This window comes from Nyctereutes procyonoides, unplaced genomic scaffold, assembly GCF_905146905.1.
Source record: "Nyctereutes procyonoides isolate TBG_1078 unplaced genomic scaffold, NYPRO_anot_genome, whole genome shotgun sequence".
In the NCBI taxonomy this organism is placed as follows: Eukaryota; Metazoa; Chordata; class Mammalia; order Carnivora; family Canidae; genus Nyctereutes; species Nyctereutes procyonoides.
Genome location: NW_026575042.1, coordinates 33,040,958 through 33,053,510, shown reverse-complemented (window position 1 = coordinate 33,053,510; position 12,553 = coordinate 33,040,958). Strand labels below are relative to the sequence as shown.

The 12,553-nt window shown below is 35.7% G+C and overlaps 1 protein-coding gene across 1 annotated transcript in view; it reads left to right on the top strand.

The window, feature by feature from the left end:
- The window catches only part of MSL2 (MSL complex subunit 2), a 33,871-nt gene extending 22,112 nt beyond the window's left edge, over window positions 1–11,759 (top strand). Inside the window, exon 2 of the mRNA XM_055321553.1 lies at window positions 7,862–11,759. Within this exon, the coding sequence (XP_055177528.1) occupies window positions 7,862–9,453 (1,592 nt within the window). The 3' untranslated portion in view covers window positions 9,454–11,759. The remainder of the gene's footprint in view (window positions 1–7,861) is intronic.
- Window positions 11,760–12,553: the final 794 nt, after the last annotated feature.

Here is a 12,553-nt window from a genome sequence, read left to right as displayed (position 1 = left end):
AACTGTCATCTCAGATATAAGTAAGATTTATGTAAGGTTACTTGCATTATTTGAGGTTATTGATTAGTCCTTGTTGCTATAATATTAGCATTTCCAGGAGTGGGAATTCTAGAGAAGGGATGGTGATAAATACAGAATGTTTGGTTCTGATAAATGCTCCTTTTGTGCATATGCCATTTTTCTTAGAATTATAAGATCCATTTTTGTCAAATTCCAAAATTAAGCCATTGAGATGGTTTAATTTCTTAAATCATTTTGCATTTTTAAAGTTGCTTTCATTTTACTGAAATTACTTTCATTGGGATCATTTTTTTCCATATAAACTCTAAAATGATTAATGATTCTTCCGTTCCTTTGTTGTTGTTCATGTCTAATTTGTTACTTTTTAACCTCTTGGAGATTTGGCAATTGTAGGGGATTCCTGGGTGGCACAGCGGTTTAGCGCCTGCCTTTGACCCAGGGCGCGATCCTGGAGACCCGGGATGGAATCCCACGTCGTCGGGCTCCCTGCATGGAGCCTGCTTCTCCCTCTGCCTGTGTCTTTGCCTCTCTCTCTCTCTCTGTGACTATCATAAATAAATTAAAACTAAAAAAAAAGAAAAAAAAAGATTTGGCATTGTAGGTTTTACTTTATGATCATTATTAGTGCCAGTTCCAGTGTTCACAGGATCATTTTTTGGTCATTAACAAATTTTGCTAAACATTTGAGTCATTATCAGTTTTACTTGTGTCCCCTCTCTCTGCTCTCAACACTTAATTTCCCCCCAGTAATCTGGTGAAAATATTAGTAGAGTGAAATGCTGTCTCAGTTAAAATGGAGAAGCAAAAAGATCTTGCTTCAGACATCAGTAAGTCCTAATTTACTTTCTCAATATAAAATTTATAGTATGGCCACTTTTACTAATGGTATTTTGACGTGAATGAATTGCCAGTTGCTTTTTAAAAAATTGGGATCAGTTATGTATTTTAGAGTTTGCTAAGAGAGTAATGATATTCTTGTTTGCTTTTATGCTAGGGAGAAGTGCGTTTTCCTTGGAGAAGGACTAAGCTGAGTTGAGACCTAGTTAGTTTGCTTATTTATTTTGGTGCTGTGGGTCTTTCTCAGATTTATTAGGCCGCTCTGTAAATCTTGATGCAGTCCGTGATTCTTAACAGTGGTAGGATAAAATGCGTGGCAGCTAATCTAAGTGCTAGCTTTGGTATGCTAATACTGTAATGATTTGAGTGATCATATAAGTCTGCTTACTAATGGGGAAGTTTTATGGCTTAAGAGCATTTTTATATTCAGAGAAGTATAACTTATAAAATGTGTTCTTGATAGCCAAATTAAAGTCCTTTTCTAATGCTTTATAAGTTAAAGCTAGATATGGTTTAAAAATTATTTAAATTGTTGGTTTAGATGTGATAATGGAATTGTGGGTTACAGGAGAAAATGTACTTTGTAATGATACATACTGATGTATATATATATATATATAGAGAGAGAGAGAGGTGTGAATTAATGATATCTGGGTCTTGTTCGAAATACTTAATAAGAGGTAGATGAAGCAAATATACCATAATCTTGATAATTATTGAATCTGAGTGATATATATGGAAGGTAATTAAACTTTTCAGATTTTGTCTGTTTGAAAATTTTATTTTTTATTTGGATTCAATTAGCCAACATGTAGCACATCCCTAGTTGAAGAAAATTTTATTATAATAAAAAGTTTTGGGCAGCCCGGGTGGCTCAGCGGTTTAGTGCCGCCTTCAGCCCAGGGCCTGATCCTGGAGAGACCCGGGATCGAGTCCCACATCAGGCTCTCTGCATGGAGCCTGCTTCTCCCTCTGCCTGTGTGTCTCTGCCTCTCTCTCTCATTAATAATAAATAAAATCTTTAAAAAAAAAAAGCTTCACAAATTTAATATTAAAAAATCTGATATTATCTTAGTTAATTAATTACCAGCAGTTATGTATTCCCAGAGTTGTCATTGTGGTAATTTAAAACTAAGGCTTAGTCTCAGATTATAATTGGCTGATTAGGGATGGAAAAAGTTAATAAGAGGGAGAATAGACAAGAAGTTAGTAACTTTTTAAGGTGAGGAGTAAGAATGAATAGTCTTTAGTCTTTTTGGATCAGTATAACATCAATTAATATTGTTTAAGGAGCACAGTATTAAATTCATTTAGTTACAAGACAACTTGTATGGGAAGTAATTTTGTAATTCCTGTGATGCATTGCAGGTTAAGGATTCAAGGCAATGCAGTAAGAAAGTTTTTTTTTTATTACAAACTACATTTTTATTATTTTTATTTTATTTTTTAATATTAATAATTAATATTTTAAATATTTTATTTATTTATTAGTGAGCACAGAAGGAGAGGAGAGGAAGAAGCAAATTCTCCGCTGAACAGAGAGAGCCTCACACGGGGCTCCATCTCAGGACGCTGACATCATTGCCTGAACGGAAGGCAGATGCTCAACTGACTGAGCCACCCAGGCGCCCCTCAAACTATATATTTTTAAAGTCTGAGCTATGTGGGGTTTTGTGTTTTTTTTTTTTTTTTGAGAGAAAAAGAGTACACGTGTGTCCGAGGTGGGGGATGACAGGGAGAGAAGGAGAATCCCAAGAAGGTTCCATGCCTAGTGTGGAACCCTTTGCCAGGCTTGATCCCACAACCTTTGAGGCATGACTCCCACAGAAATCAAAGAGCCGTTCGCCCAACCGACTCAGCCACCCTGGTGCCCCAAGATGTGTGGGATTTTTTTTGAACAATTTTATTTTTTGTACTTGAATGTGAAACTCTATGGAATATGATCTAAGGTAAAATTTAAACTTCTGCCTAGGTTTTTGTTTTTGTTTTTTTTTTTAAGATTTTATTTATTTATTCATGATAGTCACACAGAGAGACACAGAAAGGCAGAGACACAGGCAGAGGGAGAAGCAGGCTCCATGCAGGGAGCCCGACGTGGGATTCCATCCCGGGTCTCCAGGATCGTGCCCCGGGCCAAAGGCAGGCGCCAAACCGCTGCGCCACCCAGGGATCCCCTTCTGCCCAGTTTTTATGGAACAGTTTGCCAATGAGTAACACTTTTCCCCTTAACTCACATTGCCCATCCATTTTATTTTCTAGGATAAGATGTATTTTTATAATTCTAAAAATGTTATGTAACATTTCTTAATTTTGCAGGGAGGAGTTTCCTTAGGGACATAGATACATGGCTGACACTTAACTAGCTCTAAGAAAGTTTTTACTTTGTTCTTTCCTGTCACTGGAGTTGCCTTTGCTGTGAAGTGTAAAGAGAATCCTCTGGGAAACCTTTGCGGGTTCAGATGGTTAGCTGAGTGCATAAAACAAGTTTGCCTATAGGCATCTCTGATGTAGGTTAAAGTTTCAAATGTTTGTGTTGGGGAATGGTTGGGGCAGTCCCAGTAGGTAGATGAGGCCAGGTGACGGAAATTCTTAAGAGCTTAATAGTTGCAGAATCATGAATCAATAAGTGAGAGTTTTCATGTGTTTTCAGTTCTCAGTGTTAGGCATACTCTCCTAAAACCTCATAGAGGAATACAAAGATGTGTAAATTCTTTAAGTTGCTCAGTATATTTCAGGGGAAGTTTTGGTTGAAGTGACTGGTGAAAAAAGGTCAGTGACAGAATGAAGGCAGTCCTTATCACTTAGATTATACAATTTGCAAATAATTAGGGATTATAAAATGATGACATTTAAATTACATTGTTTGTTTTATTAGCTCCATTATCCCTGTAAAGAGAAACTTTGCATCTGTGATTGGGTTACTTGGTGTATAGTTCAGATATAGTTAAGTCAAAATAAACACTTGATGCTTGCTTTTTATTTTCCACTTTTCAAACTATATTTTCCACTTTTCAAACTAATCCGCTGATTCACTGGCATCCTGAAATGGATTTTCCTCCCTCCCTCCCTTCCTTTTTTCTTTTTCCTTCCCTCCCTTACATCATCCGTCGGTTTGAACTTTTCAGATATACTTCATTCCATTGCACTTATTTATACATGCTCAGATTTTCTCATGTTTGTCGAGCAGGGGCCTCTTTAGGTTTGCTCCTGAGTCCCCTTAACACAGTCCTGATCTTTGGTTATTTCCTTGCTTTCCGATATAACAAGGTAATCAAAACTCATCTTGCCTAATTTATGTCACAGATCTGGAATCAGTTATTTGAGATTCTTTGAACAGGAAATCGTTTTTCAGTACCATTATTTGAGTTCATTGCTACTGGGTTTAGTCCCTTGCTTCCAGGCCTTTTCAGTGTGTCGTGCTAGGAAATATGTATATTTAACATGAAAACATGAATTCATCCTGATAAATCCAATTGAAATTCAAGACTACAGGATTTTTTGCTTAACTTTCTCTTACAACTTCTTTGTTCTTACTTAAAAAAAAAAAAAAAAAAAACAAACACACACACACACACACACACACACACACCCAGATTCTCAAGGACATCTATCCCACAATAGACATCAACACTTTCATAGTAACTGTCCACACTACCAATGTGATTACTGAAAAACAAAACAAGGATGCTAGTATTAGTCAGTTTTCTATGTTATAAAGTAAGTTTCTGAATTGTGTATACTTGATACACAATTAAAGTTACTTGCTTTTCATTTTTGGGGGCTTCCTTTAAAATTTGTTTGTTATATAATTATGTAAAATATTTACATGGTTTGAAAGTTAAAAGCTAAAAACAAGTTAAACCCAGAATAGTCCTTTCCCTTTTCACTTTGTTCAGTCTCTCCTTTTCAATAAGGTATTTTTTTTAACCTTACACTTTATTCTTTTAAGTGCATACATATGTATCTCTGTACATATTCATGTCCCCTACATCCTGCCTTAAATAAAGTCAAGGTGCTCATAATTCCTATATTAGGTAGAAGGTTAGATTTCATAATTACTGGTGTTTTGTCTTTTTTTTTTTTTTTTCAATTAAGATTTTAGAGTTGTGCAACCATCACTATGATAAGATACTAGAACATTTTCGTCACTGGTAAAATTTCCATTATGTCCACTTACAGTTAGTCCCTGCTCCTCGTCCCAGCCGTAGGCAACCACTAGTTCTGTTTTTCTGTATTTCTAGACATTTTATATAAATGAAATAATCCAATAATGTCCTCTCTTGCATCTGGCTTCTTTCACTTAGCATGTTTTTGAAGTTAATCATATTGTAGCATGTACCAATAGTTCTTTTAATTGCCAAAAAGTATTCCATTGTATGAATATACTACATTTTGTTTATCTTCTCACCAGTTGGACATTTGGATTGTTTCCAGTTTTCGTCTATTGTGAATAATGCAGCTATGCATATTTCACATTCATATGGACATATATTTTCATTTCTTTTTGAGGAGGTTACTAAGAGCAAAATTGCTGGTTTGTATGGTAAATGTATGTTTGACTTTTTAAGAAACTACCAAACTGTTTTCCAACGTTATTATGCTTTTTATATTCTCACCAGTAACACAGAAGGGTTCCAGTTTCTCCACATCTTTCCCAACTGTTGGTATACTGTCATTTTGAATTTATCCATTCTAATAGGTGTGGAGCAGTGGTAAGGTTTTATTTTTCTTCTGATATTGAGCATATTTTCATTTGCATATTAGACATTGATTTTTTTTTTGGTGAAATCTTTATTCAAATCTCTTGCCCACTTTTAAAATTGTCTTTATTGATCTGTAGGAAATGTTTTTAGTATGTCATGTTATAAGCCCTTTATCAGATAAATGACTTACAAATTTTTTTCTCAGTCTGTGGATTATCTTTTCATTTTAATGATGTTTTATGATGAAGCACGCATTTTTAATTTTGTGAAATCGATTTTACAACTTTTTTCCTTTCACAGATTGTGCATTGATGTCACATCTAAACTTTGCCCAACCCAAAGTCATGGTTTTCTTCTGTGTTTTTCTTTTAGAGTTTAGGTCTTATATTTGGGTGTCTGTGATCCATTTTGAGTTAATATTTGTGCATGTTGTGAGGTAAGGATCTAATTAGTAGTAGGTTGGGTTTTTTTTTTTTTTTTGCATTTGGATATCAAATTGTCCCACATGATGTGCGGAAAATACTCTTCCTGTTGAATTATCTGGGCACTCTTGTCACACAAATCAGCTGAACATAAATGTGAGAATTTCTTTATGGACCTCTGTTCTGTTCCACTGATGTATATGCTTATCCTTTTGCCATTACCACATTGCTTTGAGCACTATAGCTTTAAAAATGATTTTGAAATTTGACAGTGTAAGGCCCTCCAACTTTGCTTTTAAAAAACTGTCCTGGCTATACTAGGTCCTCTGATTCCATAAGAATTTTAGAATCAATCTATCAGTTTCTTTAAAAAGCCACTTAGGATTCTCATAAGGATTACATTGAATTTATAGATCAGCTTGGGGTAAAGTGTCATCTTGTTTGTGGCCTTTCTGTTTAATCTGGGCTTATGCAACCTTAGTCTAGTAAGAACTGAGCTATTGCCTTCTCCAGCTGGCTAGCCTCTGAGAGGTCACCTTCAACGATCATGTTTCTGGAGCTCTGTATCATCCTCTGCACTAAATGGAGTGAGTCCCCCTCCATCACAGCAGCCTCTGGTCCTCACAGGGTAACACTGATGGTGCTGGGTGGTAGGGGAGAACTGGGCAGCCCAAACTAGAACACCATAGATTCTCACCATCGTTACCTGAAATTGAGCAGTTTTTCAAATATAAATGCTTCTCAAATGTTTTTATGTGAAACATTGTGAAATGACTCGTTTTGTCAAAAATTTTCAGGTTTATAGTTGCTTTTAAGGGAGGGTTTGCTGATTTCACTTGGCTGTAGTGTGAAGTATCTTCTTTCCCATGCCTGAGTCTTAATTACATAATTTTGTAGGAGAAACAGGTGCTACTTTGAGTTTATTACTAACTATTTGTCCTGAATTGGGAACCAAGAACAGTTGCTTCTTTGTGGAGGAGGTTGGGAATAGAGACTGGCTCTGGTTGCTTTCTCAATTTCCTGGTACATAATCTACACAAGTCATTTATAATTTGGGAGACCACTTTCACTTTTACATGATATTGCTGTACTTAGGATACTTGGGGTTTATGACTTAGGGTCATTGTATATTTTGTCAGAAGAATTTAAGTCTGGTAGTATGCCCTTTTTTTTCCTTTTGTGTGTTTAAATATAATTCTTTTTTGTCATTGCATTGATTTTCTGTAGGAGAATTTGAGTTTAATGTATTACTCCCCCTTTTTTCTTTTGATAAATGAATATAGCTCTTTTTTATCATAATTACATTTCAGTCTTCTTAGTATTACGATAAGTGTGTATCTAATAAAATGGTTTGAAATTCTACTTTTTTTGGTGAAGATGCCTTTGTACTGATTAATATCCTTAAACTATGTTTAAGGAGAGTAGGGACTAAGTGTCTCTTGCTCATATCTTTTTTTCCAGTGTTTAATAAAAAACAGTATGATTTTCTCAGTACAATATAGCATTACTGTGCTGTGTTAGGTTGAGTTTCCAAGGGTTTTAAGCCGAGTTTGTGATTTTGGTGACTGATCTTCAACTCTTTATAGCCTTTGGAGAAGAGGATAAGAAAGTGGACCAGAACGTACTGTTTGTGAGAGAAACACAGAATCAAGGAAGATTCTGGTTTGAGATAAAAGAATGGGGAATATGGCATGGAAGTGAAGTGCACTATTGAGTATTTTTCCATTTCCTGTAAGATATGTTTTTTGTTATCTGGTCTGGTGAGTTTAACCCATCTCAATTTTACACAGATTACTTAAAATCTCATCTTAACTTCAGTATATGAAATCATAAATTTATTTTACTAAAATCTTTGCTTTCCTCCTTTTTTCCTCTTAGGACATTTGCTACAAGATCCTATTGCACCCACCAACTCCACCTGCCAACATTATGTCTGCAAACCTTGTAAAGGCAAGAAAATGATGATGAAACCTTCATGTAGCTGGTGCAAAGACTATGAGCAATTTGAGGAAAACAAGCAGTTAAGCATCCTAGTGAACTGCTACAAAAAACTATGCGAATATATAACACAGACTACATTGGCACGGGATATAATAGAAGCAGTCGACTGTTCTTCTGATATTTTGGCTTTGCTTAATGATGGATCATTGTTTTGTGAGGAGACAGAAAAACCCTCAGATTCATCCTTTACTTTGTGTTTAACACATTCCCCTTTACCTTCAACCTCAGAACCCACAACTGATCCTCAAGCTAGTTTATCTCCAATATCTGAAAGCACCCTCAGCATTGCTATTGGCAGTTCTGTTATCAATGGTTTGCCTACTTACAATGGGCTCTCAATAGATAGATTTGGTATAAATATTCCTTCACCAGAACATTCAAACACAATTGATGTATGTAACACTGTTGACATAAAAACTGAGGATCTGTCTGATAGCTTGCCACCTGTCTGTGACACAGTAGCCACTGACTTATGCTCCACAGGCATTGATATCTGCAGTTTCAGTGAAGATATAAAACCTGGTGACTCTCTCTTACTGAGTGTTGAGGAAGTGCTCCGCAGCTTAGAAACCGTTTCAAATACAGAGGTTTGTTGCCCTAATTTGCAACCTAACTTGGAAGCCACTGTATCCAATGGACCTTTTCTGCAGCTTTCTTCCCAGTCTCTTAGCCATAATGTGTTTATGTCCACCAGTCCTGCACTTCATGGGTTATCATGTACAGCAGCAACTCCGAAAGTAGCAAAATTGAATAGAAAACGATCCAGATCAGAAAGTGACAGTGAGAAAGTTCAGCCACTTCCAATTTCTACCATTATCCGAGGCCCAACGTTGGGGGCATCTGCCCCTGTGACGGTGAAACGGGAGAGCAAAATTTCTCTTCAACCTATTGCAACTGTTCCCAATGGAGGCACAACACCCAAAATCAGCAAAACTGTACTTTTATCTACTAAAAGCATGAAAAAGAGTCATGAACACGGATCCAAGAAATCTCACTCAAAAACCAAGCCAGGTATTCTTAAAAAAGACAAAACAGTAAAGGAAAAGATTCCTAGTCACCATTTTATGCCAGGAAGTCCTACCAAGACTGTGTATAAAAAACCCCAGGAAAAGAAAGGGTGTAAATGTGGGCGTGCTACTCAAAATCCAAGTGTTCTTACATGCCGCGGCCAACGCTGCCCTTGCTACTCTAACCGCAAAGCCTGCTTAGATTGTATATGTCGTGGCTGCCAAAACTCCTATATGGCCAATGGGGAGAAGAAGCTGGAGGCATTTGCTGTGCCAGAAAAGGCTTTGGAGCAGACCAGGCTCACTTTGGGCATTAACGTGACTAGCATTGCTGTGCGCAATGCTAGTACCAGCACCAGTGTAATTAATGTCACAGGGTCCCCAGTTACAACGTTTTTAGCTGCCAGTACACACGATGATAAAAGTTTGGATGAAGCTATAGACATGAGATTCGACTGTTAAATCAGTGGGTCTTTAAACCTACCTCTGGTAGGGAAATAGCTACAGTTTTACGGCAGCTATGGTTTTGTTGGTTTAACTTGCCGGAGCTCCTGCATATAGATCACTTGTATCAAGTGTTTTCATTGCTAAGTTATATGTGTTAGTGTCGGGGAAATAGTTTGCAGATAATGGAGGAGTAACCCTACAACTATATGTCCTTAGTTCTTACAGAACCTCATAGTTTGAGAACAAATGCTGATGCAACTGATTTATACAAAATGAACTTTGGCAAGGAAAATAACATTAACCTCATTGTTTATGGTCATGCTTTGTGCATAATCAAAGTTTATGATTAAATGTAAGGAAGTGGTATCTAGTCAGTCCATAAAGATTGTGCTAATTTTTTGTGAAAAAGTAGCCGTTAGTTCAGGAGACTCAGTGCTGCCTTCAGATGCCATTGATGCTTCTCCTGTTGAAAAGCTGATGTGTCCAGCTCAACCTTTGTGCTGACATAATACCATTTCTGATCATGAAAATTGGCTACTGGTGTATGTAGCAGTTCTTAAATCAGCAGTATTATGATGAAAGAAAATTTGCCCCTCATTAGAATGTTGAAATCTGTATTTTAAAAAGTGAACAAACTGAAATTCTGTCAAGACCGCAGATATTTAGCTTTTTATGCTATAAAACTCTTCTGACTTTGAGTAATAACTTTTATAGTTATGTCTGACTCATTTCTAGGGAAAAGAATTTGAAGTCCTTCACTTTTAGCAATGTTCTAATTAATAAATGAAGTGGAGAAGAGCAGTCTTATTCTGAAGGTAATTGAATTTAGACTGTAGGATGCGACAGAATTTTTTAAAAAAATTATAAAAATTTTTATTTAGAAATTGGGATTTATTTAAGATAATTTTGAAATAATGCCCCCAAACCTCTCCAGATTTATGCATTATATTTATTGCTATTGGCCACTTCTTTGATTTTTTTTTTTTTTGTTTGTTTCCTCTAATAGTTTCACAGACTTTATTTTTGAATATGCTCCTTTTCTCTTTTTTGGGGTGCTATTCTTTATGAAGGCTTCTTTATAGAGGCCAAATAAAAATGCGTTTTTATGAAGCCTGTGCATTTAGGTAGATTTGAAGCTAGGAGGATTTTCTTTAGAATGCTCTTTTGCATGTAAAGCACAAACTGTTTTCAGTTTAAATGCATGTCTTCCCTTTAATTTTTATGGGGAAGACAAGTGAGTCACAAACATTCTGTTGAAGGGAAATCTAGTCAGTTGCTTGAAAGAGCACAGCCCAAATAAAACAAGGACTGACTAGGTTGTAAAGAAATGACCTTATGATTTAAAAGAAGAATTGCTGCTTTGACAGTGCTTATTTAAAGAAAAATACTGCTGGAAAATTTCCAATTTCTACTACGTTCACCGTCTCTCATGAGATCTGACATATGTTGAAGTTATGTTTTGATTTGGCACACAGCATGTTCAATGATGGTTACTCACCTAGTACAAGACACGGAGAAGAAACCTTGGACACAGAGCAGATGACACCTCCTTCTGTTTTGTAGTGTATCCTGGTGTCATTTTCTGTGAATGTGGTCAGGTAGAATTGTTTCTGTTGTTGGGCGCCTTTTTTTTTTTTTTTTTTTTTTTTTTTTGTCTCTTGGTGGGGTGGGGGTGGGCTAAAGCCATAGGAAGAAAAATGTGATGTATGTGTCCAGTATGTACTATTTTGTTTTTGTTTTGCAAGAAGAGTTGAACTATTTTTGATAACAAGAGTAAATGGTGGAAAATGCTTCTTAGTTGTCTTGTCTTTATTTGCTTTCCAAGATTTGGAATTTTATTTAATTCCTCTAAGTGTTAGCAGTGTCTTATGAAACATGTATTTGCCTAAAGTTTGTAACAGTTTTGTGTTGAACCCAGATGCCCTGCTATATATAAACTTGTAAAATCTGTTCTTTATTCACTAATGATCACTGCAAAAATGACTAGAAATGAGACTGTACACATGGATGATTAGGATATATTTTGCAAATCTCCCAAATTTTCCTAATATTATGATCTTAAAATTCAGAGTACTTTATTGCTTCCCAAGTTTGATAATTTTAGTTTTGTGTTTTTTTGATGCATGGGAGCTTGGCAATATAGACAAAGCGGAAATCGTTAGTATGTGAGGGCCTTGATTGTTATGTAATATTGCCAATGATGAATTCAGGTTGTTTTTAGCACAAGTTTCTCTTTTTTATGCTGGTATTCTCACTGCCACATTTTTGGAAACCTGTATTACACCTTAAATCTATCAATAAATGTTAGTTTTCTAATTCTATGTTGTAGAATACTGAGGAGTCTGGGATAGTATGCTCTGAATGGCCTATATTATATACATTTGGGGGAGAATAATTCTAGTGCCTTGAGTTTTGCATTGTTTTTCTTTATACCATGAGTTACTTAGGAATGCTGACCAATGGTTGATTAGGGATGAGGGAGAAATTATTACTGTAGTAACTGGATTTACTTTATCAGGGTTTGAAACCATCAAAACAGTAACAGCTTTTAATATGATATATCTTCAGTTCTTTGAATCTTTGTTAATATACACAAATGATAGAAGTGTTAGAACTGGCAATTTATCTTTTTGGTTAGATTCATTAAGTCTGCATTTCTGTGCAGAACTATAATGTGGTTCTGGGATAAAGAATTCGTTTTATTTTACTGTGTTCTTAGTGTTCTTGAAACAACTCTATGGTGACCTTGCTGAAGAAAAGCAGTTTTACAACAGATTAAAAACAAAATTTCTTTTCCCATAAGTTACAAATATGAAATGCTTTAGAAAATACTGAGTTCAAAGTACAGTGTCAGAATCTAATACTTGGAATGATATATTAACTTTTCTCCTTTTCTAAAAAAATTGAGTTTTAGATACCCAAATAATAATCAGTTACACATTCTTTTAAAAGAATACATTATATCCAAGGCTAAAAAGTATACAAGGCTCAAGTCCCTTTTGATCCCTCTGATTCCCCATTTTTTAGTCCTCTTCCTTACTCTCCCCAAAGGAAATCACTTCTCAGTTATGAGGTGGTATTATCTTCCTTTATAATTTGCCCAGGAGTTCAAAGA